At 35.4% G+C, this 21133-nt stretch overlaps 1 protein-coding gene across 3 annotated transcripts in view; it reads right to left on the reverse strand.

Annotated features, from left to right (window-relative positions):
- MANEA (mannosidase endo-alpha) overlaps positions 1–21133 on the reverse strand; it is an 86781-nt gene that overhangs the window by 24148 nt on the left and 41500 nt on the right. For 2 of the 3 annotated variants that reach the window (XM_080805372.1, XM_080805373.1), the window contains exon 3: positions 9098–9207. In XM_080805372.1, coding sequence (XP_080661498.1) covers positions 9098–9207 — 110 coding nt within the window. Of the gene's footprint in view, positions 1–9097; positions 9208–16932; positions 17070–21133 lie in introns of those variants that run through there. The other variant, XM_080805374.1, reaches the window with a different exon arrangement.

Raw genomic sequence — 21133 nt, forward strand, 5'->3', positions numbered from 1 at the left:
GCTCTTTCCAGTCAGCTAATTTAGGAGATGTTGCTGCCTTAAGAGCTTTAGGATTATAAACTAGAAAAAGAAGGCTTTATAGACAGGATTTGGAGGTGGGGGTGGGGAAGAACTTGTCTACTTAGCTGAAACTGTTTCCCTAGAGTTCTAGTTCTACTCCCTCGTAAATTACTGAATCCGTAAGCTGCAAAAGAAGTATTAAAACTGATCTTTCAGACTTTTATTTGGAAATAAATATTTCAACAGTGGTCCACATCATCTCTTAGAGACCTCATTTAATTTACATGTACTGGACAAACCAGCCTGTCTTCCATTAGTATATATAAATTTCAAGACATTTCAGAGCAAATAAAAAACCTCTGTGATTTTTAGTTGTAACAACCTAAGAATTCAGAATAAATAGTCTCTAAGTGAAAAGATACTCTGATTCCCATTTTCATTAAGATTTGTTAACACACTACCTTAAAAAACAGGAATAAACATGAAGAAAAGTGCACAGTCTAAGAGTTATTAGACATGAAAATTATTGCTTAAGGACAAGAACAGTAGAACAGATAATGCAAAAAGCTAAATCAGTATCATAAAGACAAGGTTATTAATAAACATTCCTTTTACACTTCATTCTAAATGATTCCTGAATTATATAATCGAATCTCATATAAAGTGCTTTATTTTTGGCTATTATGTTTCATTGATCTCTTTCTGTATACTTATGCTAATACCATACTCTTAATACCTGCCATTTGACAGTACATTTCATTATTTGGAAAAACAAGTTTTCCCTTCATTAATTAACATTTTTTAAAGTCTTTTTTTTATGTTTTAAATAAATAAAATCTTTTACAAAATTTTTAAAAAGGGTGCCTGCATGGCTCAGTTGGTTAAGATTCTGTCTTCTGCTCAGGTCATGATCCCGAGGTCCTGGGATCAGGTTCCATATCAAGCCCCTGCTCAGCAGGGAGTCTGCATCTCCCTCTCCCTCTGCTGTTCTCTCTCTTTCTCTCTGTGTCAAATAATAAAATTTTTTTTTAAAAAAAGTGTTTTTTAGAGAGAGAGTGCCTTGTGGGCAAGCATGAGCGGGGGAGGGTCAAAGGGACAGGAAGAGGGAAAGGCAGACTCCCGCTGAGCCCAGAGTCCAACAGGGGGCTAATCTCAGGATGACCCTGAGATCATGACCTGAGCTGAAGTCAGATGCTTAACCGACTGAGCCACACAGGCACCCCTAAAGGTCTTATTTTTTTCCAATTTATTTATAAACTTTAGAAATAGGTGGTTAAATTCTGTATTTAAAATCTCATCAGAATTTTTCATTGGGATTACATTAAATTTATAAATTATATTAAAATATAAAATACAGGGGGAGCCTGGGTGGCTCAGTCGGTTAAACATCTGCTTTCAGTTCAGGTCATGATCTTGGGATGGAGCCCTAAATCGGGCTTCCTGCTCAAGGGGAGCCTGCTTCTCCCTCTCCCTTTGCCACTCCCCACCACTCATGCTCCTGTGCTCACTCTCTCTCAAATGAGTGGAAAAATTCTAGAAAATATATATATATAAATAAAATACAAATGAACAAAAGAATGGCTACTTGGCAATTTTGAATCTTCACATTAAATTCATGTTTCTCTGTTTATGCAAGTCTTTTATATCCTTTCATAAAATGCCAAAGATTTTTTCATAAGTCTACTGCTATCCTATTTTCAGTGTACTTTTTTTCCATTTTTTTGGAAAATGGAATTTTAATGTTAATATAGGAATCCTATTGACTCATATATTCTTTGGTTTCAACCACCTTACTGGACTCATTACATACAAGTTTTTAGATACTTTTCATGAGTTTGATAGGTATTTTCCATTTGCAAAGAAGAGTAATTTTACTTAGAACATTTTTTCTTTTTGTATTTTTTAGTTAAAATGATTTGTTCAGAAATTCTGGAACAGGGGTGCCTGAGTGGCTCAGTCAGTTAAGTGTCTGCCTTTGGCTGGGGTCATGATCCTGGGATCCTTTAGGGATCCAGCCTGGCATTGGGCTCCTTGCTCAGTGGGGAGTCCGCTTCTACCCCTGCCTTTCTCCCTGCTTGTTGTGCTCTCTCTCTCAGATAAATATATAAAATTAAAAAAAAAAAATCTCTGTAACAGTATTAAGTAATACTGATGACAGAAGACATTCTTTACTGATTTTGGTTTAATGAGCATGATACCACTGCTTTTCCATTAAGGATGGTGTTTGAGGGGTGCCTGGGTGACTCATTGGGTTAAGCGTCTATCTTTGGCTCAGGTCATGATCTCAGGGTCCTGGGATCTAGCCAGAGGGCTCCCTGATCAGCTTCTCCCTCTGCACCCACCACCCCACTTATACTCTCTCTCGAATAAATAAATCTTAGGAAAAAAAAAAAAAAGATGGTGTTTGATATAGGTTAGTAAAAGACCTCATCTATCAAGTTAAAGAACTCACAACAGATTTATTAATGAGTTTTTATTTCCTTGAAATTTCAGTACCTGTTAAGATATTTTATCTCCAGCAAATAATTAAATTTAATTTACTTAACAATACAGTGCTAACTGTGTGCCAGACACTGAGTACTTTTCATGTATTACCTCATATAATCTTTATAACCACTCTGTAAAGTACATTTTCTTACTTCTTCCACTTGAGAAATGAGAAAACTGAGGCACAAGAGTCACATAGTTCTTATAAGTGGTTGAGCCAGGACTGAATACAGAGATTTGTATTCAGATTTTATACTCTTGAAACCATTCTTAGATTCTCGCTAATGAACACTTCTTATCTAAGTTTTCTTTAGAAATTTTGCACATATTTTCATTAGTAAGATCAGTCTATAAATCTTTTTTTTTTTTTTTAAGGATTATTTACTTATTTGAGAGAGAGGGAGTGTGCACAAGCGGGGGATAAGGCAGACATACTCCCCTGCCGGAAAAGGGAGCCTGACTCGGGGCTTGATCCCAGGACTCTGAGATCATGAACCACGCTGACAGCAAATGCTTAACTGACTGAGCCATCCAGGTGCCCAGTCTATAAATCTTTCTCCTGCTATATTTGTTTGGTTGGCTTATCCAATAGATAAAACAAGAGAATATGGCAAAAATGGTAGTCACATCTAAGATTAGGTCAAGAAAACACTGCAGCGTCTCTACTGGACTCTCTCAGATCATTCATTATGGGGAAAGTAGCTGCCATGTCTTAAGGAGACTCAGGTAGCTCTATGCAGAGGCTTAAAAGAACCAAAACTCCCATTCCGATAGCTGAAAGGAACTGAGGGCCTGTGAACTGGTAAGTGAGAAAGCTTGGAAAGATCCTACAGCCGTCAGATAACTGTAGTTCCAGTAAACAGATTTGACTATAACCTCTTGGGAAAGTCTGACCAGACCCACCAGGTTAAGACACTTTCAGATTCTCAACTTGCCATTGTATTTCAGTACCATAAGAATCTGCTGTTTCTTCAAAGGTTGACTAGAAGTGCCAGGTGAAAACTGATGCTCTGGGAAGACATGTTCAATAAACTTAAAGAAATTTTTTCTAGGATACAAGTCAATTCAGATTATTTAAACTTCTTTCTGTACATACATGTATTTTTTTGTATTTTCTTTTTTTTTTTGTATTTTCTAAGAAAATGGCCATTTCTTATAGATTTTAAATACGGTGATATAAAATCTAAACTCTTCTGCATCTATGGGTATATACCTATATATTTTTTTCCTTTTTTAATCTCACCAGTGACTGCTGTTTTGTAAGTAAAAAAATGATAGATTTACACAGGCTATTGATTTGAAGGTTTTGTATTCTATTTAATTGCTTACTTCATCCTTATTAATTTCTCCTTCCCCTTTTAGCTTATTATCGCTATCCCACTAGTATTAATAATGCAGTAATTTTGTCAGTGCTATTTATTTTTTGTCATCTTAAATTTTACTCTTGATTATTCTTTTTAAGTGTTTTTTTAATTAGAATCTTACAATTTTTTTAATTTGATGTCTTTTAGATGTTTCATTTGGCCTTAAATGTTTAGGTATACTGAATATGGCCAAGGAATGCAGAATCTATGGTTATATTATAGTTCTTGTGAATTTATTATGATTAATGTTGCCACCTTCTACATAACCAGTTTTTGAAAAGTGTGAATAAAAACAATGCTTATTCTTTTGCTATTTAGTATAAAATTTTCCTTTGGAGTGCTAATGCAATCCTTTTAATCATCATTTCTATGTTTCCATGATTCATTAATTTCCAAAAGAAATAAAATCTTACACTGTGAAAATATTTCCCCCATTTGTAACACAGTTTAATACATGGGTAGAATATACTTGGTCTGGGACACCTGGGTGGCTCAGTCAGATAAGCATCTGCTCAGGTCATGATCCCAGGGTCCTGGGATTAAGTTCCTGTATCAGGCTCCTTCCTCAGCAGGAAGCCTGCTTCTCCCTCTGCCTGCTGCTCTCCGGCTTGCATACTCTCTCTTTCTACCTGACAAATAAAGAAAATTAAAATAAATAAATAAATAAAAGGATAAACTTGGTGTTACAGATGCTTTTCAGAATTTCACCAGTATCTTTCTTATATGTACATAAATAGGTGTGTATACACGTGTGTGTGTGTGGGGGGTATATGTGTTAAATACTCCTTGAGTAAATATCAGATTTTGACAGATTTTGAGTGGCAGTTTCTTTTTCAATTACTTTATACATACTTAAATTCACATGGTTAACAACTCTTGTTTTCAATACATCTTTGATATCTAAGATATTTAAAAATCTAATTACTATATTATCTTCATAAAAGAACACTTCAATTATTTTCCACTAAGCAAACAATAAGTAAATGAGGGTAATATATGTATATAAAATAGTAAGAGATCTTTAATAAATTATAATGTACACAAGTTTGGAATTCATGATAGAATTTTTTTATGGAAAAATAGAGTATTAGAAAAGATTCTCATTCATATTTGCAAATATTTTAATAAAAGTATCCATTCCAAAAACTAATATCCTCATGTCCAAAAGAATTAACTTATAAGTAGTTTGATAATAAAATTAAATATCTTCAGAGGGTCCAGTTCAAGATGTTGACATAGGAGGATCCTTAACTCAATTCCTCCCATGGATATACCAAATCTACAACTATGTGTAAAACAATTTCCTCTGTAAGAAATCCAAAAAGTAGCTGAATTACTTCTGTACATTAGGCTAACAAGGAAAAAAAAAAAGTTGAAATGGATAGGACAGGCTGAGACACAATCTAACCATAAACCCCACTATCACTGCAGCAGTCCACAACCATGAAGCAAAACACAGAAGCAAAAACCTTCAACAAAATATTAATAAACTGAATTCAATACATTAAAAAGATCATACACCATGATTAAATGGGATTTATTCCAGGAACACAAGAATGGTTTAACATCAGCAGATCAGTCAATGTGAAACACAACATTAATTAAGAATTAAAAAGCATATCATCTCCATAGATAAAAAAAGCATTCAACAAGATTCAATATCCATTTATGATAAAATTATCAGCAAAGTGGGTATGGAGGAAATGTATCTCACAACAGTAAAGGCTATATATAACAAGCCTCCAGCTAACATCACAGCCAAAGGAGAAATACTGAATGTATTTTCCTGTAAGATCACAAACAAGACAAGGATGCCTACTCTCACCACTTTTATTTAGCATACTGTTCAAATTCCCAGCCAAAGCAACAACACAAGAAAAAGAAATGAAAGGAATGCAAATTAGAAAGGAAGAAACAAAACTGTCATTATTTGCAGATGATATAAAAAAGTCTAAAACTTCATCAAAAAGCCGTTTAGAATATAGAATTTACTTTTATACAATACAAATACAAAATTTAGTAAAGTCGCAGAATACAACAAAACCAGTACATAAAAATGTTGGTATTTCTATTCACTAATAATGAGCTAAAAGAGAAATTAAGAAAATCCTACTTACAATTGCATCAAAAATAATAAAATACCAAAGAATAAATTTTACTAAGAAGGGACAGATCTTGGGGAGCCTGGGTGGCTCAGTGGGTTAAGCCTCTGCCTTCGGCTCAGGTCTTGATCCCAGAGTTCTGGGATTGAGCCCTGCATCGGGCTCTCTGCTCAGTGGGAAGCCTGCTTCCCCCACCTCTCTCTGCCTGTCTCTCTGCCTACTTGTGATCTCTCTCTGTCAGATAAATAAATAAAATTAAAAAAAAAAAAAAAAAAAAGAAGGGACAGATCTCGTCAAAGTGAAGAAAACACAAATGGAAAGATACTCCATGCTCATAAACTAAAAGAACTAATATTGTTAAAATATCCATACTACACAAAGCAATGTATAGATTCAATACAATCCCTATGAATATTCCAATGACATTTTCAACAGAAAGGGAACAAATGTTCCTAAAACTTGTATGGAACCATGAGAACCAAAGCAATCTTGAGAAAGAAAAAAGAAACCTGGAAGTATCAAGGTCCCTAACTTCAAATTGTATAACAAAGGTACAGTAATCAAAACAGTATGGTACTTGCAAAAACACAAACAAAAAAACAAAACCAGAAGCAGATCAATGGAACATACAGAATAGAAAGCCTGACTCCCCCCTCACCAAAAAAAAAAAAAAAAAAAAAAAAAAAAAACAACTCATGCAGATATCATCAATCTTCAACAACAGAGCCAAGAATATACACAATGGGGAAAGGCCAGTCTCTTCAACAAATTGTGTTTCGAAAACTGGACAGCTACATGCAAAAAAATGAAACTGAACCACTAAATCACACCATATACAAAATTAACTCAAATGGATTAAAATCTTAAACATAAGTCTAGAAAGTATAAAACTTCTGGAAGACAACATTGGTGATAAACTCCTTGACAAAGTTCTTAGTAATGATTTTTTGGATTTGACACCAAAAGGCAAAGGCTACAAAAGCAAAAATAAACAAGTGGGACTACATCAAACTAAAAAGCTTCTGCACAACAATGTGAAAGGCAACCTAGGAAATAGGAGAAAATATCTGCATATCATATATCTGATAAGGAGTTAATATCCAAAATCAATTTTAAAAAGCATATGATCTAATTTAAAAAGGGGCAGAAGTTCAGAATATTTTTCCTAAGAAGATATCCAGATGGCCAACAAGTACCTGAAGACGTGCTCATCCTCACTCATTATTGGGGAAATGTAAATCAAACCACAATGAGATGCACCTCGCACCTACTAGTATAGCTATTATCAAAAAGACAAGAAATAACCAGTGTTGGGAGCACCTGGGTTGCTTAGTCAGTTGCACATCCAACTCTTGGTTTCTGTCCAGTCATGATCTCAGGATCATGGGATCAAGTCCCCCAACAGGATCTATGCTCCATGTGGAGTTGAGATGCTCCTTCTCTCCCTCTGCCCCTAGCCCCACCCATGGACACACAGGCCCTCCCTTTCTCTCCAAAATGAATCAATCTTTAAGGAATAACAAGTGTTGGAGAGGATAGGGAGAAAAGAGAACCCTTGTGCACTGTTAGTGGGAATATAAATTGATGCAGCCACTATGGAAAACACTATGGAAGTACTTTAAAGAATTAAAAATAAAACTACATAGGGGGAGACAAACCATGAGACTGTGGAGTCTGTGAGACAAACTGAGGGTTTTGGAGGGGACAGGCATGGGGGGTTGGGTGAGCCCTGGATGTGGTGCATAAGCAATGAATTTTGGAACACTGAAAAACAAAACAAAACAAAAACAAACAAACAAACAAAAAAACTACATATGATCCAGCAGTTCCCCTTCGGTTATTTATCCAAAGGAAACAAAACAAGTTTGAAAAAATAGTGATGTTTACTGCACAATTACAAGCGTACCTCAGACATTACAGGTTTGGTTCCAGGCCACACAATAAAGTGAATATTGCAAAAAAGTGAGTCAAATGAATTTTTTGGCTTCCCAGTGCATAACAAAGTTCATCTTATACTATGCTGTAGTCTGTTAAGTTTGTAATAGCATTATGCTAAAACACTATGTATCTTAATTAAAACACTTTACTTCTAAAAAATGCTAGCCATCATTTGATCTTTCAGCAAGTCATAATCGCTCATCACAGACTGCCTTAACAAATATAACAAAAAAGTTTGAAATATTGTAAGAATTACCAAAATGTGACACAGAACATGAAGCAAATGCTGTTGGAAAAATGCCGGTGTATTTGCTATATGAAGGTTTGTCACAAAACTTCAATTTTTTAAAAAATGTAGTATCTGCAAAGCACAAAATCTAAATGCAACCAAATGAAGTGTGCCTCATTTACAATAGCCAAGAACTGGAAATAACCTAAATGTCCGTTAATGGATGGAAAAACAAAATGTGGCCTATGGGGCTCCTGGGTGGCTCAGTGAGTTAAGCCTCTGCCTTTGGCTCAGGTCATGAACTCAGGGTCCTGGGATCAAGCCCTGCATTAGGCTCTCTACTCAGCAGGGAGCCTGATTCCTCCTTTCTCTCTCTGCCTGCCTCTCTGCCTGCTTGTGATCTTTGTCAAATAAATAAATAAAACCTTAAAAAAAAAAGAAAAAAAGAAAAAAAAATGTGGCCTATACACAAGGCAAATATTATTGTGCCACAAAAAGAAGGAAATCTCGCCATTTGCTACAACATAAATGGACCTTGATGACATTATGCTACGTGAAATAAGCCTGGCAAAGACAAATAACCTATGATCTCATTTACATGTGTACCTGAAAAAAAAAAAAAAAACTCATAGATATAGATAACAGATGTATGGCTGTCTGAGGTGGGGGTGGGGAGGGGGTGAAATGGGTGAAGATGGTTAAAAGGTACAACTTCCAGGCATAAAATAAAAAAAAACCCAGGTATATAATGTACAGCATAGTCACTACAATTAACATTGTATGATGCATTTGAAAGCCACTAAGAGAATAGATCTTAAAAATTCTTAACACAGGAAAAAATTTGTAATTGTGTAATGAATATTAACTAGACTTATTGTGATGATCACTTCACAAAATAAACACACCAAATCATTATGTTGAACACCTGAAACTAATGTAATATGTCTACGATATCTCAAACAAATAAAATGAAATACCTTCAAATTATATTTATGAGCTTTATCCAAAATAGTCGGTACCAAGTCATCAGTATTTTCTCCATTCTCATCATTTGTACCAGGTGGGTACCAAGACAGGGCTAGTACACCTAAAAGAAAAGACCAAAAAGAAAAATAAATACAGAAGTGGGAGTAATTGGAGATATTCTTAAAAAAAAAAAAAAAAAAAAAAAAAGAAAAAATTAAGGAGGCAGAATAAAGACCAAATTGTTAACATTGAAAAAGAAACACATCCTCATATAAGTTGTTTTGTTACTTTACTAGATACGATCTATGGTTATTTGATTACTTTATATTGTTATATTTATGGATTCTTTATCAAGTATGAATATATTTAAGTTAATAGGTTTTACTTTCCAGATTAGGTTTACAGAGAAATTGCACAGATAGTACAGTCTCCATATATTCTTCCCTTATATACCTGTTCCCCAACCCACATACAGTTCTTGTTATTAATATCTTGCATTTATGCAAGACATTATATATATATATATATATATATATATATATATATAAAAATAATGTGATGAACCAATACTGGTACATCAATATTATGTATATACATATACATATATATATGCACATATATATATGTATATGTATTTGTTACATGTGATGAGCCAATATTGATACATCTTTATTAACCACAGCCCACAATTTAGATGAGGGCTCACTCTTTGTGATGTACAGCTGTATGGCTTCTGACAAAAGCATATGTACCCACCATTAAGTATCATGCAGAATAGTTTTACAGACCTCAGAACCCACTGAAATCTATCTATTTATCCCTCCTCTCTCACTCGTCTCTCAATCCCCTGGATACTTATTGATCTTTTCAGTATCTCTATTGTTTTGTCTTTTCCACAATGCTACATAGGTGGAATCCTATCAGTAACTTTTTCAGACTGGCTTCTTACACTTAGCAATACATAATAAAGGTTCACTTCTGTTTCTTTGTATATTTATAGATCATTCTTTTTACTGCTGCATGATAACTCACTGCATGGATGTACAACAATTTATACATTCACTTACTGGAACATACACCATGGATGCTCCTAATTTGGGGCAATTATGAAGATTCAGGAAAAAAAATAGTTTCTCCTTGTAGTACTTACTTTTGAAACGATACATTACAAAATAAGTTTTAGAAACATAAGCCCACACACACAAAAAAAAGCTTACATAATGAAGGACTATTTGAAATCAACTCTCAAAGCCTCACTTATATATGAAGAAATGAGAGACCATTTGAAAAAGCTGCTTATTTGTATATCAACCAACACACTTTTTAAGGCATGGACAAAAATACAATGGTACGAAAATAGAAGCATGTGGAAATACAGGAACTGCAAGGTTAGAAACTGGCAGAGAACTAAATTATAACACTTATACTTTATAGTCAACCTGCCATGTACAGAACAGCCCCATCTAGAGAAACAAAACAGAACTTTTATTAAAGTTTACAGGAAAAAAGATGTCTATGTCCTCTATCCACTCTGAAAATAAGATAGCAATAAGAACATGAAAAGTGGAAATACATAAAGTGCTTCATAATACATAAAGTGCTTTAGGGAAGCTTATGATTAGCCATGAAGGGAGTCTATTATATAGAGAAAAATGCTGGTAAGAAAAGTGGAAACAGTTGACCAAACATCTATGCTGCCTAAGAGTCTAGCTTATAAAAAGAACAGTGCCAATGGAGAGTCACAGTAAAAAAACAAAACAAAACAAAAAAACAAAAAAACAACAACAACAAAAAAAAAACCCAACACAAAAAAAAAACCCTCAACATAACTTATGTAAAAATCCTACCAAAAAAAAAAAAAAAAAAAAAAGTTGAGACAAAATAGTAAAGAAAAGGACATATAAAAGAAAGATCATGCCATGAAGCCTAGGAAAACTGTAAGCATAGCATTCTTCCATGAAATTCAAAACAAAAGATACCTGTTTCTAGCAATAGATTAGGTTACACAGACCAACATTTCCATGAAAATAATATTAAATAAAATATGGATTACAAAAAACTTCTTAGCCAAAGAGCTGGAGAGTAAGGAATTACCTGTCCAAATTGAGGCAAAAACATGAAATGAGCATGGAAGTCAGTCTTCCCAAAACATAATTGGTAGAAGTAAACCAACCATCAAAACCAGTGGATTAAGTCCCAGGTTGACAGCACTTGGGAAATTCTCTAGCTTTAAAGTGACTAGTGTTTTCTACTGTATTGAACAACACAGATAAAGAACATTTTCATTATCACATTAAGTTCTACTGGACAGTATTGCCAGATTGCTGATTCTCGTAATACCCTAATCATTTCATTTTTATCTACTGATTTTTCTTCCTCATTCTCACTGAAGTTATACTCTACGGCTTGAGGAAAATGTTCTTTGTTCTTCATTATTACTTTCAGCTTTTTATTGTATCAAATTATCATTTCCAAATGTCTAATTCTATCTCCATACTGTGCTCCACAATCTAATTTTTCCTTGTACAGTATCTTTTGGACTATATCACTCCTGAGTTCTGAATAAGTAATGGCCTGGAAAACAAGTCAGTGATGGTCCTCCTCAGGCAGACTGGACCACTTACAATGGTTATGAATCATCACAGCAACCAGAGGTTTCTCTAACACAAACTAAGTATCATTTATAAATCAGATTACTGCATATTTCTACTATCTCACTTGTGTAGTGCAAAGAGGTATTCTTTGAGGTCTTTTCTCAGAATATTAGCATTTCGTTTTATTATTTTTAAAAATACTTATTTACTTTAGAGAGCACAAGACAGTGTGCACAAGTCAGAGGTAAGGGCAGAGGGAGTGAATCTTCAATAGACTCCCCACTAAGCTCAGAGCCCAACAAGGGACTCGATCTCATGACTCATGAGAGTATGACCTGAACTGAAACCAAGATCAAGCACGTAAATGACTGAGCCCCCAGGCACCCCTAACATTTTATTAAATGCAGATGTCGTATCAATCATGTTGTTCCTCCACAGCACACATCACAGGGCCTTCAATATAAGTGATACCCACTCTTGTGTGTGTGTGTGTGTGTGTGTGTGTGTGTGGTGTCACATGATGAATCTAAACAGGATAATAGTTAAGAACATAAGATATGAAATCAAACAGACCTAGAAACTCAAGTTTCCATTCTATTATTTGATAGATGTTTATCTTTAAGTTTCCATTTTTTAAATGAGGATAAGTTCAGTTCATTCCCTAAAAGTGTGTTTTAAAAAGTATAGAGAATGACTTACATAGAATAAGACCCCCAAAAGTAATTACAAAGATGATAATAAAAAGATGATGGCAAATAAATTAGGATACATTTAACTCTACAGAACTTATGAGAGTTTCCCTTATATTCAGGTAGGTAACTTACTGTTTCCTTTAAACATATCAAACATTACTTTAAACTAAAGATTTAGCAGAAAGGCAAGCCCAGTTCCAGATATAAACAATATTATCACTACACAAGATAACCCATTTCAACAAAAAAATATAAGGCATATAAAAAAGCAAGAAAAAAAAAAAAACTGTCCAGAGGCAAAACAGGCAACAGAAGCAGACTCTGATATGGATCAAATGCTGAAATAATTAGACAAGGAATATAAAATTACTGTGATTCAAACACTAAAGGATCTAATGGTAAAAGAGCCATTATATGTCGATCATCAGGTGGGAAATTTCAGCAGAGATGAAAACTCTAAGAATCAAATAGTTCAAGGAAGATAAAGTAGGGTGACCCCAAGCTCACCTCCTCCCATGGACACACCTCTGAGATAATAGCTGCATTTATGTAACTAGCTCTAAAAATGATCTGAAGACTGACAGAAAAGACCTTCCACAGTTAATCATACACAGGGAGTCACATCAAAAAGGTAGGAGTGGTGGAGTCACAGTTGGGAATCAAAACACTGGGTGAGATTAACCACAAACAGTACTTACACTAGCAAAGAGAAGGGAGAGGATTAAACCTCACACCAGGCAAACAGAACACTGGGAAATGCCCTGGGAAGATGAGTTACCATAACATCTGGCCTTAAAAACCAATGGGGCTTAACTTCAGGAGCTTTTAATGCAAAACTTAAGTCCACTTATTTTGAAAATCAGCTTGGCTTAACTTCAGGAGAGTCGGACAATGACAGGAAACAGAGTCCTGCCTTTAAAAAGACAGAATAATAAAAAAACTCAACCAGAGCCATAGCATAATAGTAGCAGTTTGAAAAGTACCTGGGGTATACATGAAGGAAAGTTACTTACTAATCTCAGAACATATGTTTGAGGGGTAGGCATAATTAGGAGACTTCTCTAGAAACAAAAGTACTGGTGGGTGCCATTTCTCTTCTCCTCCCCAATGCCAGATAGCCAGACACTTGCAGGAGCCAGCATAACACTACCTATCCTGCTATCACTATTTACCTGCAGACCTGCTGATCCAACCCTCCTGCATTGGCAAGCATCCCACCAAAGTGGTTCCTGCCCCTCCCAATAACCTGCAAGTAGCCCCACTAGGGACCAGCACCACTCAAAAATGGTGCCTACCCTGGGGAGGGGGAAGATAATCCCATACACCAGAATGCCCACAGTTCCTGCATCAAAGACTCTTCACTGGTTGAGCAAAAAGTAAGGTTTGCTGTTTGGTATCCCACAACTGTGGCAGGCTAAGTTCAGACAGCCTGACTGCTGACCCCACCCACCTATGAGACTGCTAAGGCCTCAAACAGACTTCTCAATTGTACAAATTCCACCTTGTTTGCCCAAAGTAGGCAAAGCAGGTCATTGCAGTTGGCTGGGCTGAAGACAAATGCAGTTCAGTCACAACATTAGGGCACACATAGCATGCAGAGGAGACACCCCAGGAGTACCTGTTTCTGGTAACCAAGGGGGTACTAACAGGGTACCACAGGACTTCTACAGAAAGCACTACTTTTAAGATCAAGAGACATAGCTGATCTCCCTAATATATGGACACAAACAGAGTTAGACAAAACGAGAAGATGGAGAAATATGTTCCAAGTGAAAGAACAAGACAAATCACATCAAAAGAGTTCAGTGAAACTAAGATAAGCAAATATGCCTGATAGAGAATTCAATTCAAAGTAATGGGCATAAGGATAATCACTGGATTTGACAATAGAGTAGATGAACTCAGAACTTCCAACAAAGAAATGTGTAAAAAAGAACCAGTCAGGGATATCAGCCGGGCATCTGCCTTTGGCTCAGGTCAGGATCACAGGGTCCTGGGATTGAGTCCCACATCAGGCTCCTTGCTTGGTGGGGAGCCTGCTTCTTCCTTTCCCACTCTCTCTGCTTGTGTGCACTCTTTCTCTGTCAAATAAGTAAGTAAATAAATAAAATCTTTAAAAAAAAGAGAGAGATAAAGAATTCAACTGCTGAGATTTAAAAAAAAAAAATACGCTAGAGGGAATCAACAGATTAGAGAATGCAGAATACATCAGTAATCTGGAAGACAGGACAATGGAAGGCAAACTAAGCTGAACAAAAAAGAGAAAAGAGATTAATAAAACACTAAAAATAGGTTAAGGAAACTCATTACCAAGTGAAATAACATTCCCTTTGTAGAGATAATAGGAGCAGGAAAGAGAGAAGGGAAGAGAAAATTTGATAAAAATCTGAACACTTCCATAATGTGGGGAAGGAAACAGATAACACATCCAAAAAGCCCACACAGCCCCCAACAAGATGAACCCAAGGTCCACACAAAGACACATAAGTAAAATGGCAAAAAGTAATAACAAAGAATTTTAAAATCAACAAAAGAAAACAGTTACATACAAAGGAAACTCCATAAGGCTCTCAGTTGACTTCTCACCAGAAACTGTGCTGGCCAGAAACAAGTAGCATGATATATTCAAAGGGATGAAAGGGAAAAACATACTCACAACCAAGAAGATCCAAAAGGTTATTCAGAATAGAATAAGAGGTAGTTTTCCAAATGAAAGTTAAAGGAGTGCATCACCACTAAACCAGGCTTACATGATAAACAGAATTATTCAAATCAGAAGAAGAGGACATAATTACAGGTAGAATAACTATTAGAAAAACATTTCACAGGTAAAAGCACACAACAGTAAAGGTATTAGATGAATCACTTATAAAGCCAGTGTGGAGGTTAAGATACAGAAGCAGTAAAGTCAATTATATTTACAAAAATCATTCAACGTGGATACAAAATAAAAAGATGTATGACAAAATATATATAAAACAAAGGGGAGGGTAAAACTTTAGTGCTTTCAGAATGTGTTTGAATTTAACCAACCATTAACATAGACTGGTATGCATGTTATATATGAACTAATGGAAACCAAATAAAAAACCTGTAATACACACACACACACACACACACACACACACACATAAGCCAAGACTAACACTATGGAAGGCCATCAAACTAAATTAAGAGAAGATACAGAGAAAAACTAAAACAACAACAAAAAATTAACAAAATGGTAATAAGTATATGCCTATCAATAATTTAAATGTAAACTGGACTAAATAAAAAACACAGGGCTACTGAATGGAAAAAAGAACAAGACCCATCAATATTCTTCCCACAACAGATTCACTTCAGACCTAAAGATATGCAAACACTGAAAGTGAAGGAGAGCTGGAAAAACATACATCATGGAAAAAAAAAAAAAAAAGAGAGAGAGAGAGAGAGAAAGAATAAAAGAGAGAAATAAAATAAAAGAGAGAAAAAAAGAGAGAGAGAAAGAATAAAAGAAAGCTGTGGTAGCAATACTACTGTAAGACAAAAAAAAACTTAAAACAAAGACTGTAGTAAGAGACAAAGAAGGGCATTACATAATGATAAAGAGATCAACTTAACAAGAAATTATAATGACTATAAATATCTATGCATCCAAAATAGAAGCACCTAAGTATATAAGGCAAACATTAATAGACAGAAATGGAGAAACTGACAGTCTTACAATAATAGTAGAGGTCTTTAACATTTCACTTATATCAATGGATAGATAATCAAGACAGAAAATCAATGAGGAAAAAGTAGCTCTGAATGACACATTAAAGCAGATGAGAATTAAATATATATATATATTTATATATAAAGAACATAAATATATATATTATATATAAAGAACATGCATTCTATACAAAACAAGACTATGTCCTTTTCAAATGTACATGAAACATTCTCCAAGACTACACAAAACAAGTCTCAATAAATTTAAGAAGATTAAAATCACATACAGCATCTTTTGATCATAATAGTATGAAACTAGAAATCAATTACAAGAGAAAAATCTGGAAAGAACATAAACGTGGAAGCTAAACAACGTGCTACAAAACAGTGAATGAGTCAACAATGAAATCAAAGGGGAAATCAAAAAGTACAGAGAAAAGTGAAAATGAAAATACACCAGTACAAAATCTTTGGGACACAGCAAAAGCAGTTCTGAGAAGTTTATGGCAATACAGGCCTATCTCAAGAAATAAATAAAAAAAATCTCAAATAACCAAACACACACCTAATAGAGCTAGAAAAAGAACAAAATAGGCAAAAAAAAAAAAAAAGTAGAAGGAAGGAAATTTTAAGTTTAGAGCAGAAATAGGTATAATAGAGACAAAAAGAAAAACAGAAAAAAGAAAAAGATAAAAGAAACCAGAAACTGGTTCCTTTAACAGATAAACAAAATTGATAAACTTTTAGCCAGACTCACCAAGACAGGACTCAAAGAAATGAAATCAGAAATGAGAGAGAAATAACCACCAACCCCACAGAAATGTAAAGATTTATAAAAGAATATAATGAAAAATTACATACCAACAAATTGGGACAAGGGGTGCATAGGTGGCTCAGTCAGTTAAGCGCCCAACCTGATTTTGGCAGAAGTCATGATCTTAGCATCAAGAGATCAAGCCGGCATTGGGTTCTTCTCTGGACATGGAGCCTGCTTAACATCCTTCCTCTATCTCTGCCCCTCCCACCATTAGCACTCTATTAAAAAAAAAAAAAAAAAAATTGTCCATACCCAATGGATTCACACATGAATTCTACCAAACATTTAAAGAAGAGCTAATACTTATTTTTCTCAAAGTATTCCCCAAAACAAAAGATGTAAAACTTCCAGATTCATTCTATAAGGCCAGCATTATCTTGATACCAAAACTGGAAAAAGACAATACACAGAAATAAAACTGGAGGCCAATATCTCCAATGACCATAGATGCAAAATCCTCAACAAAATACCAGCAAACAGAATTCATCAATGTATTAAAAGGATCATTCACCACAATCAAGTAGGGTTTATTCTAGGGATGCAAGGGTGTTTCAATATGCACAAAACAATCAATGTGATACATCACACTAAGAGAAAGGATAAAAATCATATGATCAGCTCAATGGATGCAGAAATAGCAACTGACATAAAAATACACTCATTCACGATAAACTCTCAACAAAGTGGGTTTAGAAGTAACATAACCTAATAATGGCCACATATTAAAAACCCACAGTTAATATCCCACTCAATGGCGAAAAACTGAAGTCTTTCCTCTATCAAGAATGAAATAAGGATGTCCACCCTCACAATTTTTATTCAGAATAGTACTGAAGTCCTAGTTGCAGTAACCAGAGAAGAAATAAAAGGTATTAAAATTGGCAAAGAAGAAGTAAAACAGTCACTATTTGCGTATGATGCAAAAATATGCACAAGTAAAATATGAATTTACATATAATTATATGATGTGATTACTAAGAATAAATAATTCAGTAAAGTTGCAAGATAGAAGAGTAATATATAGAAATCTATTGCATTACCTATATATTGATAACAATGTAGCAGAAAGAGAAATTAAGAAAACAATTTTGTTTCCAATAACACCAAAAATAATTAAAAAATCTAAGAATAAACTTAACTAAGGAGGTGAAAAACCTGTACTCCGAAACTATAAAACACGGATGAAAAAAATTAAAGAGGACACAAATAAATGGACAGATATTCCATGCTCATGGTTTGGAAGAATTAATATTGTTGAAATGTCCAGGAGCATCTAGGTGGCTCAGTCAGTTAAGTGTCTGTCTTCAGCTTGGGTCATGATCTCAGGGTCCTAGGATCGAGCCCTTCAACAGGCTCCCTGTTCAGCAGGGAGCCTGCTTCTCCCTCTCCCACTCCCTTGCTTGTGTTTTCTCTCTCGATGCATCTCTCTCTGTCAAATAAATAAATAAAATCTTAAAAAAAAAAAAATAGAAAGAAAAAGAAAGTGAAATATCTGTATTAACTAAAGCAATCTACAGACTCAATGCAAACTCTATCGAAATACCAACAGCATTTTTCACAGAACTGAAACAAGTAATCCTAAAATTTGTATAGAACCATAAGACCTCAAAGAGCCAAAGCAATCTTGTGAAAGTAGAATTAAGTTGAAGGTATCACAATCCCAGATTTGAAAGTATACTACACAAAGCTGTGGTAATCAAAACAGTATGGTATTGGCCAAAAATGAGACACATAAATCAATGGGATTGAATAGAGAGCCCAGAACTAAACCCCTGTTTATATGGTCAATTAGTCTACAAAAAAAGGCGGCAAGGACATACAATTGTAAAAAGAAAGACAACAAAGGCGGCAAGGACATACAATTGTAAAAAGAAAGACTTCAATAAATGGTGCTGTTAAAGCTAGACAGCTACATGCAAAGTAATGAAATTGGACACTTTCTCACATTATACAAAAAAATAAACTCAAAAAAACTATATGTGAGACCTGCAACTATATCTCTCCCTAAAAGAAAATAGCAATCTCTCTGACATTGTCCCCAGCAAAATTTTTCTAGTTATGTCTCCCTTGGCAAGGGAAACAAAAGCAAAAATAAACTACTGGGACTTTATCAAAATAAAAAGCTTTTGCACAGCAAACGAAACCATAAACAAAATGAAAAGGCAACCTATTGAACAGAAGATATCTGTAAATCACATATACAACACCAGCACCACCAAAAACAAACAAAACCTGAAAAGATATTTTTTTTTAAAAATTGGGCAGAAGACTTGAATATTTTTTTCCAAAGACACACAGATGACCATTAGACACATGAAAAGATGTTCAACTCACTAATCATCAGGGAAATACCAGTCAAAACACCTTACATCTGACAGTATGGCTAGAATCAAAACAACGAGATATAAGTCTTGGCAAGGATATGGGAAAAAAGGAACCCTTGTGCACACTGATGAGACTGTAAATTGGTGCAGCCACTGTGGAAAAAAGTATGGAGGTTCCTCAAAAAAATAAAAATAGAGATACCATATGGTCAGGGTGCCTGGGTGGCTCAGTCTGTTAAGCCTCTGCCTTCAGCTCAGGTCACGATCTCAGGGTCCTGGGACTGAGCCCCACATTAGGCTCCCTGCTTAGTCAGGAGTCTGTTCTTCCTTATAAATCTTAAAAAATATCCAGAAATGACCCAGAAATACTACTACTGGGTATTTATGCACAGAAAACAAAAACACTAATTTAAGAAGATATATGCACCCCCATGTTTATTGCAGCATTATTTACAATAGCCAAAATACAGAGGGAGACCAAGTGTCCATCAAGAGATAAACTGCTAAAGAAGATATGGTGTGTGTATGTATGTATAACACAAAATGGAATATTACCCAGCCATAAAAAGAATGAGATCTCACCATTTGCAACAATATGGATGGACCTAGAGGGTATTATGTGAAGTGAAATAAGTCAGGCAGTCAAATACCATGGGACTTCAGTTATATGTGGAACCCCCCCCCCAAAAAAAATAAATGAACAAGAAACAAAGCAGAAACAGACCCATAAATATAGAGAATAAATTGGTGGTTGCCTGATGGGAGGAAGGCGGGGCATAGGTGAAATGGATAATAGGTATTAAGAAGTGCAAACTTAAATTTAAGGAATAAGTAAGGCATAGAGATGGAAGATATAGCATAGGGTATGTCAATAATATTCTAATAACATTTTATAGTGACAGATGATGACCACATATATGGTAGCACTAAGTAATATATAAGATACATTGAACCAATATTTTGTACATCTTAAACAAATACAACGTTGTATGTTAATTATACTTCAATAAAAAGAATCAAGTAGAAATACTGGAAATGAAAAATGTTAAAAGATGAAGAATACCTTCAACAGACTCATGAACAAACTGAACAGAGCTGAGGAAAAGAGGTATCTTCAAGCAAGTCACAAAAAAATTACAAAAATTAAAACAGAATAAGATTAAAACAAAATATCCAACATCCAACAGTTCTAGGATAAACATCAATATTCTATCATACATGTAATTAAAAACTCAGAAGAGGTAGAAGGTATATGTGTCAAAATAACTGCTGGAGGGAGGAGTCAAGATGGCGGAGAAATAGCAGGCTGAGACGACATCAGGTAGCAGAAGATCAACTAGATAGCTTATCAAACCATTCCGAACACCTACAAATCCAACAGGAGATCTAAGAGAACAAGAGCAACAATGCTAAAAACAGAAAATCGACCACTTTCTGAAAGGTAGGACCAGCAGAGAAGTGAATCCAAAGCGATGGGAAGATAGACTTTGGGGGAGGGGCAGGCTCCCGGGAAGCGGCGGAGCAACGGAGCACAAAATCAGGACTTGTAAAAGTCTGCTCCACTGAGGGACATTGCTCCAGAGGCTAAACCGGGGTGAAGCCCACGTGGGGACAACGTGGCCCCAGGTCCTGCGGGGTCACAGAAGGATTGGGGGTGTCTGAATGTCACAGAGCTCGCAGGTATTAGATCAGGGAAGCCAGCTACAGAGAGAGCTGAGGAATGAGCTCTCAACTCGGGGTTACCTTGAACCGTAATCTGTGGCACAGGCCACTGCTCTGTGAGTGGGGTCCCCACAAGATCTCGGGAGACACTCCCTGGAAGGCCTCAGGCATCTGCAGAGTTTAGAGACTCCAGGCAGAGCTGTGTGCCAGAGACAGAGATGCTTGGTCAGAGGCTGGGTGAGCTCGGAGTGCAGCCAGA

Source organism: Martes martes (genome assembly GCF_963455335.1).
Source record: "Martes martes genome assembly, chromosome: 6".
In the NCBI taxonomy this organism is placed as follows: Eukaryota; Metazoa; Chordata; class Mammalia; order Carnivora; family Mustelidae; genus Martes; species Martes martes.